This window comes from Hippoglossus stenolepis, chromosome 6 (genome assembly GCF_022539355.2).
Source record: "Hippoglossus stenolepis isolate QCI-W04-F060 chromosome 6, HSTE1.2, whole genome shotgun sequence".
NCBI lineage: Eukaryota > Metazoa > Chordata > Actinopteri > Pleuronectiformes > Pleuronectidae > Hippoglossus > Hippoglossus stenolepis.
In genome coordinates, this window is record NC_061488.1 from 24,638,958 (window position 1) to 24,658,324 (window position 19,367).

The window sequence follows — 19,367 nt, forward strand, 5'->3', positions numbered from 1 at the left end:
GCAAATTCAATATATAGCTATATATGTATATATATATATATATATAACTAGCAAAACTACAGTTAACTTGAGGCATTGTTTTACATGGATGTGGACAGCTCTTTGGGAGTAAAGGAAAGAGGTTTGGCACAAAATCTACAACGTCTACATAAGTAAGTAAACAACTGTTAATGTCAACTTTGGTTCTGGGGCCACTAGAGATGTGTGGTCCGGCTCTGACATCATCCTAATCTGCACATATGCTCGACTCTTCCACCCATCACCTACCCTGAGGAATTATTTTCTCCAATTTAGAGACCCTGATGGCCGCAGCAGCAGCCACACACTGAGCCTCGGCAGCAGGGTGGTAACCTTTCTTTCATCTGTTTAATTTGCTTAGTTTAAGTTTCTTTTTTTACACACTTAAAATGAACACACACTCACATGTAACAGAGGAATAACTGGACACATAGGTTTTGGTTTCAAACAGTTTTCTTTGAGTTACCAGTTCCTGGGGGTTGCTGCAGCTGGATTCGTCTGGCTGTCCATCAAAAAGAGTTCCAACAGCAGCAGACAGGCTTAAATGGTCTTGATTACTAATAATCATGAGGAGGGACATTTTTTCGATATTTCGACATTTGTTTTTTTATATTTTTCCTTAGTTTATATTAGATGGCATTATACTGGCATGTTTTGTGGTTGCTGTAGTTTTTTTTAAATGTAAGTGTGTCTTAGTCCATCCCCCTTTGTTTTTGAGTGGCCTGATATATGTTTCCCCTGCGTCTCAGTTGTGGAGGTCAGTTTGTGCTGTTAACTTGTCTTCAGTTGGTGCCTCAGTTTAGTTTAGTTAGGTTGACGTTTTATGGGCCCAAATTTAATTCAACGTTTATTTTTGCCTTTTAGTTAATAAAGACAAAAATATTTTTTCCCAAAAAAATAAAACTATCTGTGTCTCTCTGGTCTACATGCTCAGTCTCTGACAGACTCACACCCGCATAAACATTCCAGAAATAAAATAGCTGCCACTGTGCCAGGATTGAGGCGACTCATCCTGATGCGCCAGGCTGCACTGAATCAGTGCTTGTTCGCAGGGCTCATTGCAGTAATGCACAAGATTCTCTTTGCAAGGTGCGGCAGCTTTGGGAATGAGCCGCCTTGTTTCTCCCGAAAATGATGACTCATCCAACTGGCCTATTTCTCCCACCTTAACCCATCCACTATTAATCAGAAATGTTTGAAACTGTGTGAAACTTTAGTCCCCTACAGCCCCTTGAAGTGTCTGACAAACAGTAAATGATCACATGTTCCGCCTCACAGAAATGACAATACAAAATAACATGGAAAACAGTGTCCATAAGAAACCAACCAACCTATTCGAACAAATATGAATATAATACAATCATTTTTAGGACATGTCCTGAGTTTACATTCAGGGTCACCACAATGTCATAATTAAAAGACAATGTAAAAAAAAAAAAAAGGGATGGCGACCTGTGTCTCAGGCCTCCCATAGATTTGTCTCTTTACAAAAAACATGATGATTATTCCACTTAAATATGACGATATTGTGTGAGCAGTGGCCAGCTCCGTGTGTGAGGATGCATTCTGTTGGCCCTGCAGTCCAAGGGCCTGAACCCGGCAGTAGCAGCAGCACCAGCCGTCCAGATAGGGCCTGACAGGCTGAAATGAAACACACAGATAGGGAAGTGGCAGCCAGGCAGACAGGAGCCAGTCTCTTATGGGTGCTGGAGATTAGGCTGACTCCTACTTCACATTCCCCAGCAAACAGAGCACCAGGGGCGTGTTCCAGCCCTCCAAATCCTTTCTTCCCCTCTATCTGCTCACTGTGTACACTGGCATGTTCCTGGGAGAAGTCTACTGAGGCTCAATTGTAATAGAAGAGGAGAAAGTTCACATTTCTTCTGATGACGTAGGGACTGAGGCCCACCCTGCAGTCTGCCGAAGGTCTGCGAAAGGCCTGTGGTAGAAAACGGTGATTAATCTGAAAAGAAGACATCCATCATTGGGAAAACACAATTACAGATTAATTTAAGTCCAGTATGAGTTATCAGCCAATTGACATAAAGGTGATGAAAAGGGGTATTCATCTCATTACAGCATGAAGGTACACCACATTAACATGGCTTGAAAAAGACAGCGTTGTAAAAAATAGCACAGGAGAGGTACTCATTTAAAAGGAGACACACAGCGACACACGCACCCACATCAGACACATGTGTGAACTCAGGCTAGGTAAAAACAACAGAATTTGTAAACTTAGGCAATTTATGGACAGCAGGAGCAGATGGCAGTGCACCGGTAAAAACTCTAACACTGACGGAGCCGATAAAAGCTGTAAAAAATATTTATTTTACAATCCAAACATGGATGAAAAGACCCCGAATGAACACTGTAAGTGGATAACTGGATCACTTTAACCAAATCATGGCATCGTCCAGCAGCCCAACCCTAATGCGGGTATTGCATCTTGCAGACATGTTGTGTTAATTTCTAATGACGTGTACAACCTTTGCACCAAACAGATTGCCATCTGCCTATTGCCAAGTTGCCATCTTTCGTACCCATACACATAGTTAACAGAAACTATACCGCAGCCTTTAGGCCAACGTTATGCTCAGTGATGGAGATGTATTATGATGTGTCCTATTTAGAATGGTCAATGTCTTTAAATTGCATTATATACTCGGCAGCAATGATGTACAAGGAACTTTTTCTGTTCTAAAGGGTTGTAAGGAACCAAACTAAGGACTCCTTTTCCACTGATGGCGAGCTTGAAGGAAGTTACATGATAGAGGATAAGACGAATGTAGAATATGTCCTTATTTATCATTTACCACAGCCCTAATAGTTTTTTATTAGGTAAAGTGGGTGAAATATATGAGAGAACACTATGTGAGCATATGAGTACATTATATCAATACATCAGTGTCTCACCACCGACTGCAACAACTTCCTGAGGCCCCACACAAAGCGAGGAAGTAGAAAACCTGACAGAGATTTAAGAAAAAATATAATATATATTTTCTAAAAAATGAAATAAAGAAACCAACCCACACAAGAGGTGGTTAGTTTTTTGTTTGATATATTATTAAACAACACCAGTCTTCTTTAAAAAATAAAGCATATTCATTTAAGTATTGATGGACATAAATATTCATGGGGTTTCATATTTCCCACACAGAAACTGGGGTTCCTGTCACTCTCCCATTCCAAAACCTACAGTTAACATTCCCCTAAAATTAGCCTATAACCTTAAAATATCATTCCCTCAAATGTCATGATTTACATTATGAAGATTAACTTTTTGTCCCCAAAGCTAGTTCCCATAATATGACTGTGTAAAGAGATGTAGGTCCCCACAAGAGCCAAACACACACACACAGTCATGTCTGTGTGTGTGTGTTTGGCTATTACATTGATTCCCTGGAGATTTATTCTAATCTCAACATAACTTTGACCTTACCTTAATCCAACCCTAACCTTAAAACGGTTGTGTGTGAGACTGTGTAAACAGATATAAGACCACACAATATTAGTAAAACCTGGACCACACACACACACACACTCCACACGTCCAGCCACAGAGGATTTGAACGTACTCCCTGTTTATGGGGAACACAGTCTTCTGCCATCGAACACAGCTCAAATCTACATCTGAGCACAGACTCCTCTGCCAGCCTTCTCCTGCACCATCATCATCCTCTCCGAGCTAGTTCAACATGTCTCTGCTAACTGCCCTTTATGTCTTGGGATTGGTTTGAGTTGATAACGTTTTTCTTGGTGATGGATGAAGACTGCGGAGACCTTATCTGGGGTGATCATAACATCAATTTGCACCACTGACAAGAAATTAGAGAATAGGCTCAAACAAGTCTGGCAGTACACACACACACACACACACACACACACACACACACACACACACACACACACACACACACACACACACACACACACACACACACACACACACACACAACTTTAGTTTGTTCTCTCATAGACAATAAATACCATTGGAGAATTCCTAACTTATCTTTGCAGGCATGTGTATGTAAAATGAAGATAGAGGCTGAAATTCCATTCCAGCTCAAAGAATGCAGCTGTAAAGGACAGTGGCGTCCCATTAGAGAGTGATCAAAGTTAACAGGCATTTGTAAAGACAATGCCTCCCTGGTGGATTGGCCCTATCAGTCCATCCACAGAAACATTACCAAAAACCGACATTAACAGCAGATAGCCTGCCTGCAATGGGAATGTGGTGCGTTTAGTGGATCGGAGATTTTATTGACATAGCCACAGACTGACCGGGGGGGAGCTGCAGTAGTGCCACGGGCCCCACAACTCACAGCCGTGTGGAGCGGCGTGATGGACTGTGAAAATGAGGCTGTGGCGGAGCAGGCCCTCACCAATCACCTCATTCATAAGGTCGCTATCTGACTCGTGTACTGAGAGACGAGAATTACTCCAGTGCTAAGCCATCGCGTCGACTATTTCTCCAGGGGGAAAGATATGTAGCATGTGGTGCACACAGAGTTTATGGTGGAGGAAATAAATGCTAAATGTGCGAGGCTCAATAGAAATCCATTTTATTATTGTACATGTGTATTATTAATGAAGAGGGACAGCCAACAAGTCCTTTGTGGTTTCATTTTTTTTTTTTTTGTCAAAGTCTGTCAAAGAACTCTTTTTAAGATTTCTCACTTTGTCGTGTGATAATATTTCATTATGGTAGCAGCTGTATTTTGTTTACCACACCAAACTAGTGTAGTGTTCTGTTGAGTACATTCAGATATTAATCCTAACATTTATAAGCGGCATATAAGGAATCAATAGTTGATAAGACACTATAATGTAGTATAATGCAGCGAAGGGTATTTTGTATTAATCAGAATTAATTAGATCACATTCATTGTGGAAGCAGAGATTTCTATCAGTCAGCAGTCGCCCCCTCTAAAAGATAGAGGTATATATGTGAATGTGAAGCCTTTCAGTTTAAAAACAGATTAATTATGAAAACAACTTTCAAAATAAAATTTGGTTGCGGTATTATTCTTTTACTAGTGAGGTGTACTTTATTAAAGCGACACAAATATTGTAAGTATTCATTTTCAGACATGGATTATGTATTATTGCTGGCTATGTTAATGATCCTTACATAAGACTGTTAAAGGGAACAGGGTACGCTCATGATATTTGGGAATCTAACCCCACAACACTGGGCCGTACAGAAACTTACTGGTTATCTTGTCCTCACCAAGAAGGGAGGGTGAGACAGATCTCTAATCCCAGCATCAGAGCCATTTGAAGCCATTTAAAAAAAAATATTTTGCTTGTAATTATTTATTTCAGCTACACTGTTGAACAAAGTTTGAAAATAAATTGGTGCACTGGGATGGCACCCAGCAGAAGACACATAGCTACCAAGGCCAAACAGTTCCTACATGTATCCATCAAGCTCTTACACAAATTTAAATTCATCTTCAGCATACAGACATGAGTAATATCAATCCCCTCATATGTAGAGCATATTTCCCAAAATGTCCAACTATTCCTTTAAAAGCCTGTGTGGAAATAACTTTGTCTTGTTAATCCATATGTATTCTGAATACCTCTGCAGGCTGAAAGACAACACTGTTGACCAATCCAGTGATTTACCGAAGTACAAACTGTAGCCATGGAGGTAAAAGGCAGCTCTAGGAAAAGAATCTAACTGCAAAAAAAATTGTCCGATAACAAAATGCTCCCAGTCTGACGTGTAAGTTTATCTGCTCACAAGCTTTCCAGACAAGTTTTCTGGACTTGCTCTCTCTCTTTCTCTATTCAGCATCAAATCATCAGCTGCTTCCTATCACTATGGTGATCCTATGAATGGAGTGGACAGTCGCTGTTTGTGTGTGTGGGAGACATAAAGGTCGTGGCTGAGCAGGATCCTGTGCAGTGATGTGCCTCATCCTGTCCTCTGTCTATAAATCAAATATTTTGAATCAATGATCATTGATAAAATCACAAAGTACTTTTTTCCAAATTGTATTTGTTCATTATCAATGATATGGATACACTGAGTGATAATAGAAGAGCCTTTAATCACTGAAACATGCTCCATGGTATCCAGGCCTGATTTAAAGGTTATAAATGGGATGGTGATGAAGTTACTCTCATTACTGATTAGAATGAAGGGTTGAGATAAGGAGACAAAGAAAAGATCTCACCTACAGAGGATCGAGCTGTGCTGTGATAAATGTGGTTATTTGAGAAGATGTTTGCATGACGCTGCTGCTTCAGGCCCATAAAAGTTGGGCCAGTAATAAAAAACTGTAGAAAATTACTTTTTCCCCCGGTTTTCATTTTATTTATTATTCAGTTTTGTTGACTCTTTTTCTACGCAATTCAAAAGAAAGGAGGCCCCGTGACGTCTGTTGAAATCAGATTAAAAACCATGCAGCCAAAAGTAAAATTAAATTAATAAGTCAAATGACATTCAGTGTCAGGAAAAGTCAAATCTGTCGGGATTTTTATTATATGTTCATCCAGTTAAAAAATCTGATCGTATCAAAAATGTCGATTAGAATTTATCAAGGCCGCAACACGCAACCACATCATTTTCTGCTGTGATAATAATAAAAATAGCTCAAATAATGAGCAGATATATCTGCAGGCAGCAGCTGTTCCACAAAGTCACCGGGGATCACACGAACCGACTCATTTGGTTTGACGGAAAAATAAAAGAGGGATTCATTCATTTCCCGTGTTCATTACAAACTATTTTTAAAGGAAAACAAGCTCAGTTAGAAAGGGGCAGATTTTCTTTTATTTCTTTTGGCGTCACTGCTCGTTTACATTTCCTACCAAATGAAATCAAAGGTCAAGACGCAAAACATTTAGGAATTATTTGCATATTTTATATTTTATTTATTTCTCTAATTTCCATCAGCTTCTTTACATTTTTCGTAAATTTTGACCCCACGTAAAAGATTAAATTCAGTTTCAAAGCCCTTGTTTGATGGTAAAATACCAAATCGTTTATTCATGTTGAATATATTAAATTGTCCAAGGAAAAAATACAATGAACTAGAATCAACGAGAAAGTACACACTATGTGTAAATTATTAATATTGTATTGACGGCCTTATTATTATGTTAGTCATATTTTACTTATAATTTAATATTTGTTTTATTTGAACCTCATGTTCAGTGATCCAGTGGCTCTGTGGCGCAGCGCAGTCTCCTGTCGTCACTTGCTCGAGTTTCTTATCGCACAGACAACTTTACAGAGAACTCACTCAGTTTTATATCATCATAAAATACTGAATACAAACTCTCTCTTCAGTGCGCTTTACTGGGCGTTTTTTTTTTTTTTTACATCCCATTCACAGTGGTTCAAACGCATCCGTTAAATACCACATGCCCATAAACAATAAAGGTTCGGTCCAGTTTGATTCGGCTTGAATTTATTTTATTGCAGTCAATATTCTAAGCTGCATCATAATCATCAAATACCACTGACATCCTCATAACTATTATAAAATGTGTATTGTAACGTTGCAATGAAACCTATGACAGAATAAAACTTGGAATAGGCTTTTAAGATTTAAGGTGGTTATTGAGATGTCAAAAAATAAACCACATTACATCAAATTTGTTTTTTGTATCAAGTCAACCTTTTTATCTGTTATAGGTTTGCAGTGGCAGCTGAGTGCCTGAATAATACCCCTGTGTCTCCGTATATACTGTATATTTTGGATTAAATTTGTCCATTGTGGCCCATATGAAACGCTGAGTTTAAAACGCAGCTAAATGTGAGTACAGTTGTTTCCCTCTACACCCCTCAGTCCTCAGGTCGGGGCCCTCTCCCTCTCAGGTACCGAGGTGCCCTCCCTCCTTCCCTCCTCCCCTCCTCCCTCCCCACCTTGGGCCTACCTCGGAGGAGCGGACTGCGTCACGTGTCTCTTTTTTTTCCCTCCCGTACAAAATTTCCAGTAGGGGAGCGAATAGGAGCACTCCCATATCAGCAATTATCAGCGACAGCAACTATCTCCAGATATACCGACAGGAAGAGAAACGCCGGAGCAGGACAGGACCAAAAAAAAAAACAAGTTAGAGATCTCCAGTTATCTCCGAGGAGGGAAGCGCAACTTTTACGCACCAAAGTTGGAGAGAGTTGGAGAGGCTCCGCTGCGCGCTCCCTGCGTCCGTCTCCATCTGAGTGAGTGACACGTTTTGCTGCTGCGCTCCTCTGCTGAGGTCTGGAGGACCGGACTGCTTTATCGCCCTGACCGTCCTTATCTGGTGAGATAATGGCACTGAGAGCCCTTGGAAAAGAACCGGTGTTCCTCCTGCGCTATTATCAAGCTTTTATGTGATTCCAGTTACTATTGATGGAAATGTTGCGCTGCAGATATGGAGGGGAGCTCTCGCTATCTGTTGTGTTGTTTGGTTTCCGTTATGGTTGTGATTTAATGAGGAGCCGCAGGATATCTGCGCTCTCTGATAGTCGCCTCTATCTGAGGAGACGGATATCAGCGACCACTGATGTCATTTTAATCAATTTCATGTCAGTGATACAGGTGAAATATGACTGATGATGCTGAGAGATTGATGGAGCTTCTCTCAGGCCTGTTTTTATCATGACTGAGTCTGCACAATAAATGTAACTCACAGATAATGTGCTTAAAATGTATAGATTCAAATGTTCTTGAAACTTTACCACACTTAAATAACTTAAGTCTCTGAATATCTCGATTTATATTTTTATTTTTTTACAGGACGGGACTCCACCTTTTACTCAGCCCCCTGTTCACAAAGACAGAAACAATCCTCAAGTGGAAGCGTCTTTACGCGAGGACAACATCACCTCCACGGGATCAGTCTAAGAAGTCCCCCATTACTTTTCCACATCCCTGCGGGACGTAAACGCAGTGAAAATGTACCAAAGCCTGGCCTTGTCCTCCAACCAGTCCCCTTACGCGCACGACACCGGGAATTACATCCACCCCTCGGCCAGCTCCCCGGTCTACGTCCCCACCACCAGAGTCCCGGCGATGCTGCCCACCCTGTCCTACCTGCCGACGTGCGACTCGCCCCACCAGTCCCACCACAGCCTCGGCGGGCACCACGGCTGGCCCCAGTCCGGCGTGGACAGCTCCTCATTCACGCCCGGCAGCCCTCACCCCCATCACGGCTTGTCCTACTCGCACAGCCCGCCGGTCAGCAGCAACACGGGCCGGGACGCGACCTACCAGAGCCCGCTGCTCCTCGGAAACGGCGCCCGGGCGGATCAGTACGGAGGCGCCCTGATGCGCTCGGTCGGAGGCTCCTACTCCAGCCCTTACGCCTACGTGAGCCCGGAGATGGCGACGTCCTCCTGGACACCGGGACCCTTCGAGAGCGGGGTGATCAGTCTGCAGGGCCGGCAGTGCGCTCTGTCCGGGAGGAGGTCCAGTCTGGGTGAGCATGGGCCTCCAACATTTACACTTCTTAGCTGGCCATAAAGTGAACATTAAATCGTGAGAGCAACTCGATTGTGTTACTATAATTTGTTCAAGAAAAACCACAGTCAAATTAGAAGTGGAACATATTGCGGTCATGAATTTTTATTTTTTTTAATTTAATATTTGAATCTGTCTTAAAATTTAAATATACCTATTGTTTAAACTGTAAAAATCCCATTTGGAACCCGCGCAACAATTCTCATTCATTTATCCCGGTACCATGAAATATAGCAGTTCAAATTTAAAACTAAAAATATAATGTTGAAATTGAATTATTCCTGAAAGAGGGACATTATTTGCTTAGAACCTGGTTTTACCAACTAATTTAATCATTGAGATCTCGTTGTACAGGCCCAGGTTGTGTGGTTGTTATTTATTACAGGAGGTGGCAGAGGAAAGGGCCTTCAACAGTAAATGGCAGTGGACAAGATTATCCACGTTAGTTTTGGACAATACACATTCTTTGTCCTTAAAACAAACGATCAATTAAAAATGTAAATTTAATCCCCGAGCTGTTTAGATGACAGGATTCAATACACACGGAGATTAAAAAAAAAAAAAAAAGAGCCATCGACACAACAATGAGTGCAGTTATCACCTTGATCAGACAGTGAGGCTCTCATACCTGCAGACCCTCATGTATTAAGCACGTGGAGAGGCGTTTGAAGTCAATGACGAAGACAAGGGAAAAAAGAGTCTGGACTTTTTATTAATGAAGAGGCTTTTTCCCCTCTGCTTGATGACGTGACACCTCTCAGAGTCGGGACACATTAATGACATCATCATTTCTGTCTCTCCTGGTTGGATTAAGGAGGGACATATCCACAGCACGGCAGACACACAATACACAGCTCTGCTGCACTTTGGTGCATGCTACATTATCAGTGTGGCTGCAGCAGCCACAACTGTGTCCTATCATTTGTGCACTATTTCATACAAATATTGCCTTCTTCTCATGTGCGTGAATGACTAATGAGGCATTTTCTATTGTATTCTAGTCTATTCTATTTACATTCTATGCCATTCTATTTCTATTTGTGTTGCTATATTTATATATATTCTATGATATTTTTATTTATATTCTATGCTATTCTTTTCTTATGGTATGGTATTATATTATATTTTTATTCTATTTCTATTATCCTTTATACTAACCTATTTGGCTCAGTTAAAAATAAAATCGTAAAAAATAATTGTAAGAAGAAGAAACACAATCACAACTTCAAAAGAAGAAAAGCAACTTAGCAAGACAGTGACCGGCAAGGTCTCTTTCTCTCTCTCTCTCTCTCTCTCTCTCTCTCTCTCTCTCTCTCTCTCTCTCTCTCTCTCTCTCTAAATGGAGGGATTAGGAATTTGGGGGCAATTAAAAGCCAGGAGTCCGTCGTGTGTCAGAGCTGTGATGAATTGATGGGAGGGGGGGGCGGGATCTTCCAGGCTGATAACCCCCCCTCTCTCTATAAACAAGACTCCTCCATCACACAGTCTGTCCCCAGTGACTCTTTTTTCTTTTTTTTTTGGGGGATGTCTCTTCATCACGCTGAATGGAGGAGAGGGGGTAAATTCCTTCGTTGGCTATTTTTCATTGCATTTGTCCGTAACCATACACGCCCGCAGTTTTAAATGTTCAGAAGACAATCGTTAATAATTAAAGGGGGCGTAAGTGTTCGAACTTAAAGGATCATTATATATAAATATATGATACCATGCTGCAGGAATTTACCAGTTAAGGCTCAATAAAGTGCATCTATCTCTCTATCTATCTATCCATCTATCCATCCATCTATCCATCTATCTATCTATCTATCTATCTATCCATCTATCTATCCATCTATCCATCTATCTATCTATCTCTCTCTCTCTCTAATCTCGTGATTCTTGTCCCTCAGACCTGATGGACGACATGCAGTGCGAGGGGAGGGAGTGCGTCAACTGCGGCTCCGTGTCCACGCCGCTGTGGCGCAGAGACGGCACCGGCCACTACCTGTGTAACGCCTGCGGCCTGTACCACAAGATGAACGGCATCAACAGGCCGCTCATCAAACCGCAGAAACGACTGGTAAGACCCGAGGAGGAAGAGGAGGAGGAGGAGCACAGCGAGAGAATATATAATTACATTTAACACACTTCAAAGAACCAAGTCTTAATCACTGATAGCTCAGTTTGCCATCAAGAAAAAGGATGGAAAGAAAGAATCCCTGCAGGGTTTCGAACCTGCGTCTGCCCATTTGAAGCCTATTTCAAGAAATGTTTTGTAACATACCTTTTTTTCTACTATAAAAAGCGCCGATATTATGATTATGATTATGATTATTATGATTATTATTATTATGTAGGGGGCAGTTCATGAAATACAACACAGTCTTAATATAAACTACAAACCAATATTACAATTAGCTGCAACTCAAGAGGCTGCTTACATATGTATCATTCAAATATACAGTAAATAAAATAAATAGCAAAGGAACCATTCTACATCTTTTGTATTACTGGTTCTGAAAGTACATTTTTATAGAAGGCTATTACTTCTGTGTTTGACTTTCTTGAATGTAAAGGATGCAAATACTTATCACCACTGTATGAGGAAGGAGCTTTCTAAGAATACAGTAGTAGGCAGCGAAAAGGCTAAAAGGACACATATTTGGTTATATTGTGAGGTGAATGTAAAATTATAGGTTAACAGTGGTGATTAGGAACTAAGTATTTTCTCAAGTAGTGTAGGTCTAATTTTGAGTTACTTTCCATGAGCATTTTCATGCTGCTCTGTTTGCTTGACAGCTTGAGTTAAGATTCAGATCTCGACTTTATATGATTAAATCTGATTTAAGAGTGTGTATACATATAACATTAAAGTGCATTTAAAATAAGTGCAAGAACATAGAATAATAGTAATAATAATAATATGATATAATATATTTAAATGTGAATGATAACATATGCTATGTCACAAGTGAGTCAATGATTAGAAAATAATCATTCTATGAGTTATGTGTGTAAAATTATAAGTGTAGAGGTCTCTCTATATGATTTGTCCTGTGTTTTAAATGTCCAAGCAGATCATATCTTATTTGTGGTTAGGGGGCATTTGGAAAATGAGGACAGAACCAACTGTGCGTTGGTCGTGCTGCAAATGGGTGTCAAGGCTCTGCACCTGAATATTTCCCAGGAACTTTCCTCTCCACAGCAGCTGTGAGAGTGTTGTCCTACACGTTCCCTCCACGACTTGGCTGTTTTCTCTGTTTTTATTTGTCCTGCAGTGACCTTGCCCTTGAACGGGCCATTTTTAGACGAGGCTCTCCAGAGCAACGTGACTCTGTGCTGCTCCGTGGGGCTTTTCCTCCACACTTGTTGTGCGAAACCAAGCTGATAGTCACACTCTGGTGTGAGAAAGAAAGACATTTTATGTTGTCTTCAAAGGTTTTCCAACTCGTGAGTTATTAGTTTTTTTTTTGAATGGCTATGCTGTTCCAAACTGCACACTGACATTCTGCAATTCACTCTGAAAGTGAGTGAAACAGTTTATCCAAATTTTAGTTGAAGGATATGTTGTCTGTTTCTGACAGCAGTTTTCTGATTAGGATTCCAGCGGACAAAATTCACTCAAATAAAATGTTTCCTCCTGTGTACCTGCAGCAGACCACGCCCCGCCGAGCCGGCCTGTGCTGCACTAACTGCCACACCAGCACCACCACACTGTGGAGGCGCAACGCAGAGGGAGAACCTGTGTGTAACGCCTGTGGCCTCTACATGAAGCTGCATGGGGTAGGTCACACCACAGGGTTTGACACATGGATTTTAATATTTTACAATCTGTTCTGCTTAACTTTTCTCCTCCGCCGCACTCCCACACTGACCTGCTCCACTAGAAACATACAGTGGGGAACAGGCCATTATTTGTGCAGTGTGAAACCTCCCCAAGGGCATTGTGGGCGGCAGGGTGGGTAGGGAGCATGTGTGGGTTGTCATGACAATGTGGCCTCTGTTGTATCAGGGATTGGGAGTAACCCTCAACTAACGTGTGTTATTTTACTCCCTACAGGTGCCCAGACCTCTGGCCATGAAGAAAGAGAGCATTCAAACCAGGAAGCGCAAACCCAAGATGCCAAAGAATAAAACATCCACAGGTAGGACAAACAGACAGAGGGAATGTAGTGTGTCGTGACTCAACACAAATCATTCTGAAAATTGTAATGGTAGATCACTGAAGCGTCTTGATGTATCATCGTAATGGGCTTGTAATTTTTCAGTCTAATAACTCATATGCCGGTTGTGTTGATTCTTTAGGAGGATCCACCACCTCTGACAGCGGCTCGCCAACGCCCCTGTCAGTCTCCGAACATGCCTCCACCATCAAGAGTGAACCCAGCATGGCCCCTTCACCCTACGCTGGACAGACGATCACATCCGCCACTCAGGTAAATGCTCTTCACCATCCGCACACTAGGCCATACAGAGAAAGGGGAAGAAACCTTGAGCAAACCACAAGCAAAGTCACTAACTCAGTTATTAAGGGCTGCTGCTCGCTAGAGGATATTCAGGCCGATCTTTGACCCGATTCGCCCGTTCCGACAATCTGACTAGAGGTCAGTCTGATTATCTGCCCAAATAATCCTGAAGTGTGAGGGGTTTACCAAATAATCTTAATGCTACAATTGAGTCGGAGCCTCCCCGATCTCGAATGGGCTCTCAATGATCTCGATAATATGCTCGGACAGAAAACCCACAATAGCCAATGAGAGCGAGCTCACAGAGAAGCGTCACCAACCAGATGTTGCGTATATATAAATACATTTCCAACTCACCTCAAGCTTGCGTCGTGAAATATATAAGCCAATTCCACCTTCTCAACCATGACGACATCCGAAGCTTTTTTAAATCTTTTTTGCCCGCAAAACAGAAAACACGCAAGTGCGGCAACCTGACCACCTCGATCCTCCTCTATGTTTGTTTTTTTTGCTGAAGTCATGCTTAATCGACACTCACGTTCAGAGGGTGGCGGTAATGTGCCGAAAGTTGTTTGCCGACTGCCATGTCACACACTTTACATTGTAAGGTGGAGACTTTACAAAATTATAGAGAAACCCAACAGTTCCCACAACGAGTAAACACTTGGCGACTGTGGAAGGAGAAAACTCCCCTTTCATGGTTCCATATGTTAAAGTTTGCCAAAGTTTTACATTTTTACATGGATGAACTTCTGCCCTGCAAATTTGGAGTCATTTGATTTTGCTGCAAAATTTGGATGTTTTGAATCCTGCTGTGACACATAACCCCAATGACATTTGCAGAGCAGTAGAAGGGCATTATGCAGCTGTTTTCTCAGACTTTGCAGAAGTACATTTTATCTGTGAAGTGCCAACTGTGAAGTGCCAACTGTTTGAAATAGTGTGTCAATGATCCTGCATCCAGCAGTTTGTCAGAATCTAAATGTTGTTTTTCCTCCCGTGCAGACGGCTTCTCAGATGGACAGCACAGGACACGTGGACATTAAATATGAAGATTATCCCTTTACCCCGACCTCCATGGCCCCACAGAACTCCTGGTGCGCTCTGTCCCAAGCTTGAGCAGCCTCGACCGACCGGGCTGCTGTGCACCGACAGTACACAACTCACTTTGGCTTGGACACAGAGGCCATCGTTCCGCCCTGCAGCTATCCCTCGTGATTCTGGGGCTGTGGAGAAACAGTGTTGTATAAGCCCCAAATGGCTTATGCGGTGTCGGATGGCGACATGTGTTCACACTCACTTGACGTGAGGAAATCTAATCTGCTAGCTATGTTATATACTGTACTGTGTCACGCTGGCGCCCGTAAATGAACGGGCTCAACAGAGCTCACCTGGACCAAACTTTAACTCAACCAGGACACAGGATACCTGGGCAGCAGCTTTACGAAAGGACGGGTGCAGCTCGATGGCTCAACCGGAGCAAAGATCCCAGTCGGAGAGGGACCAGACCCCTGTTCTCCTGAACTCACGTCCAGCAGCCTCGGCGCCATGACAAGAACTACCTATAACTAAAAGAAATCTCTATTTTGGGAGAAACACTGCACCAAATATAACAATGTGAAGACAATCAAGAGGAATGTCAAAATACAGTATCTCCTCTTTTAAATGTTGTTTTTATTTTCACTGCTACCATTGCTTTCTGGGGTGCATTAACGAGAAACACAGTCAACATCTTATTATCGCCGCAGAAAGAAAGCCATAAAATGGAGAGAAAATACCCCTTTTATTGCTGTTGAACATGTCTCATTACCAGCGTGTAGATGATTAACTTTTATGGACGCATTATTTATGTTGAGATAAGGACAGTTAAAAGTCACGGTGGACACTGAAACCAGCCAGTTATAACCCTCTGCTCGCTGTCGTGTTGTGCTGTATGGCCTCCTAGCTATGGCACTCCAATCATATGCGTGACTTGCTTTAGAGGGATACAGCAGATAGGAACTGCACCGTGCTAGATTCGTTTGTAAATCAGGACCAGTCGTTGTGGCTACATATCAGACGTTTATCGTTTCACTGTTTTTAACATTTGAGATGAATGAAAGAGCGAAAAAAATTATTCTATTCACATTAATCTAATTTTATTGTCTGTACGTTGCCAACATGTAAGGGAATTTTATTGTTGTACTGTTCTTAAGACTCTCTGCTTTCTCTTTTGTTTTCAATGCTCTTTGGAATCTGTTCAGGTTAATAAACTGAGACACGTTTTGATTGATTTATGAGAAACTGTTTTTGGCTCTCACTGTTCAGGGGATAGATTTGTAGGCAGCACCTGCCAGCCTTTAATGTCTGAAGCACCGTCTAAGCAACATGATGAGCCCTCATCAGCACCAACTGTGTTCATATGAATGCATTATAAACTGGATTAACATTGTCCATTAGATGAAAGAGGACAGTGGTAGATAACTGAAATATTGATCTTTAGCTTGCTGCAATCAAGTTGGTGTTTGTACTATTACAACCACACAAGCATTCGTCCATTGTTTTAGCTTTATCCTTCAACTTTTTAAACACTATGTTTTAGCTTTTAACCATTTAAACCAATTGTCCATTTTACTTATCAATCCCAGCCATGTTTCTGTTACTTTAAGCAACAAACCCATTGCTCTATATTCAGTAAAATCCCTTCTGCTGTATACGTTTGTATTTTCAAATGCAGGTCTTATCTACTGAGCATGTTTCTGCATTTGTTTCTGCATAAGTATAGATAGTATAGATGCGTTTGCTCACACTGATTTAAGCTTAAGTGTACACAGTCATGTATATGTTTGTGTGCGTGTGTGTGTGTGTGCGTGTGTGCGTGTGTGCGTGTGTGCGTGTGTGTGTGTGTGTGTGTACAAGCAGGGTGTGTGCTCCTGCCGGTTGCTTAAGCTGACAGTGTCGACCAAAGGTTGTGTTCCAACGCTGCTTTATGGCAGCAAGGTCTGAGTTGGCCACACCGTTGGGGAAAATACAGGCCTGTCAGCAACAAGGCTGCAGCTTTACTGCCGCCACGGCGACACCCAGGCTCCGCTGCCCTAACGGCGCTGCCCAGCTTTATTGCTGTTGGCCAAGATGTTGCCGTCTTATCTGCTGCTGGGAGAGGCCCGCTGCTGCAGTGTGTTGTGAGGTTGCAGACACATGAGTTTTCAGTCTGACGCGAGGATGAGTAAAGTGGGTGATTGAGATAAACAGCCTTTTCGAGGATTGGATGGGAGCACAACAAAGTATGACCGCAGTATAGCTTGTTATAAATTATTACAATACTTAGCCTATAAATGTTGGAGACATCACTGGTGACATGATCAGGGTTATATTTCAAACTTGACAAATCGAATAGTAAAATACCTTAAAGGTGAATTAAATATCTTACTAAGCTACAGCATCGATGGAATAAATATTTAAAAAGTCAATACTTGCACCCCCTAAACAAACACACACACACAGCTGTGCCTCCATGATTTCAGAGGACATTTTATTGACTTACACTGATTTCCCGGAGACCTACTCTAATCTTAACCATACTACTCGCCTAACCTCAACTCTTGCCCTAACCTTAAACTTTACTTTAACTAAAAACCTTAACCTTAAAACATGTCTTCATCTGAAAATGTAGTAATTTATGTTACAGGGACTTGATTTTTGCTGCCATAAGTGACAGATTTAAGTCCCCAGATCATGAGCAATACCTTGATACTCACACCTGTCTCTCTCTATCACACACACACACACACACACACACACACACACACACACACACACACACACACACACACACACACACACACACACACACACACACACAGACCTCCCCTTTTCTCTCAGCTCACTTACAAACAATTCTTATGGCCGCGTATACACTCAATTGTCTGTGAATTGAGCGGCTTCATTACAGCCGTGTGGCAGTAAATCCACTGGAGTGTGACTGGAGGGTGAGGGGTGGGGAAGCTAGTGGACCTCCTGGATTATCTCTATAGCAGGCTGCTGCCTGCCTCAGCTATGGGTGGTCAGACTTTTTTTTATTTTCTTTCAATGGATGGTTTTAATTGGTGTGTACTTCTTGCTGTATGGCATAAAAACACTGATGTCCCTTTTCTGACACGTTCCATCCACACTTCCCCCACAGTCCCTGGAACCAGGCTTCAGAAATCTGACTTTCTCATACATTTAGAAAAGGACTGTACATACCTCTGCACCAAAGATAAAACTACATTGCTGCTTATGCAACTCAGAATCCCATTATTGGTATAATGATGATGTATAGTCAGGAGACATTATCTTATTCATGTTTACTTCTAATTTGCAATTCAGGGATGATGCATGAGCCCATCAGTGGTGTCAGAGCTGGCGCCTAATTTTATTAAATTAGTTTTTATTTGTTCAAGTCCTATAGTGTTGTATGCATTTTAATTCACTTTAATTCAGACTGCTATAAAACAAGTTCACGTCTCCTCTCTTAACTTTTCAACTAGGTAAAAAATGTGTCCAGTGCTAAAAGGAAATAGTGCTAATGCATGCTAATATACTAGGCTCAGCTGGTGAGCATGGTAAACATTATACCATTCACCCATTCACACACGAGGGGCTAGGGCCAAGGGTATAGCCCTCGAAACAGAGGATTTTCAGCCCCTCACTTAAATAAGAGGGGTACCCAGAATGCCTTGCGAATCCCCGGCAAGCTGGGAGAGAGACCCACAAATGTAGTATTTTCTCTATTAATAAGGTTAAAAAAATTACGATAATGATTGTAATATCTTAGTTCAATATAATTTCAATGTATTATGGTAAGTTTTTCCACACCAACCTTTAAAAAAAAGATCCCAAGCAATCTAGCAATCTTTTTTTTTTGCACGATAATCCCGTATTATCACATAATTTCATGTCACATCCCCCCTGACACACGATGCACTTGATTGAACCCACGTATAGCAGCGATGTTACTGAATTTAACTGCTCCTCTAATAACAAAGTATCCTGGCTGGGTTGCATACAGATCACTGCTAGCAGCCTGAAGCTGTGTGCTTTTGATTCATACGTGAAATAATAATAAATAATTTTCCTTGATTCACCTGCATTAGCATAGATGTTATTTGGATATTATAGGTTTGTCACTTTAGTAACTGCAAACAATAGCATTGGTTTATTTAAAGGGTCCATATTGTGTAAAATACATTTTCTGGGCTTTTACTGTCCGTAATGACTTGAAGGGGGTCAGTAGGGACCCTCAAAGTATGACAACAGTCACTCCGCCGACTTTTTCACTCAGTCCATTCTAAGAAGTATGGTTTTGAAACTTCTCGTTTCGTACTTCCTCCCCCGTATGAGTCATATTTGCACTCGTTTCTCAGCCCCACCCAGCCGGTACCAGTCCAGCCTCCGAACCCATCACCCCAGCTCCTCA

General features: G+C 41.7%; 1 protein-coding gene across 1 annotated transcript; it reads left to right on the forward strand.

The window, feature by feature from the left end:
- Positions 1-7,932: 7,932 nt before the first annotated feature.
- On the forward strand, positions 7,933-16,202 carry gata5 (GATA binding protein 5). Its single transcript, XM_035158161.1, has 7 exons — positions 7,933-8,286; positions 8,763-9,444; positions 11,375-11,544; positions 13,119-13,247; positions 13,525-13,609; positions 13,770-13,900; positions 14,936-16,202. The coding sequence occupies exons 2-7, from the start codon at positions 8,922-8,924 to the stop codon at positions 15,047-15,049; spliced, it is 1,152 nt and encodes a 383-aa protein (XP_035014052.1). The 5' UTR covers positions 7,933-8,286; positions 8,763-8,921; the 3' UTR covers positions 15,050-16,202.
- Positions 16,203-19,367: the final 3,165 nt, after the last annotated feature.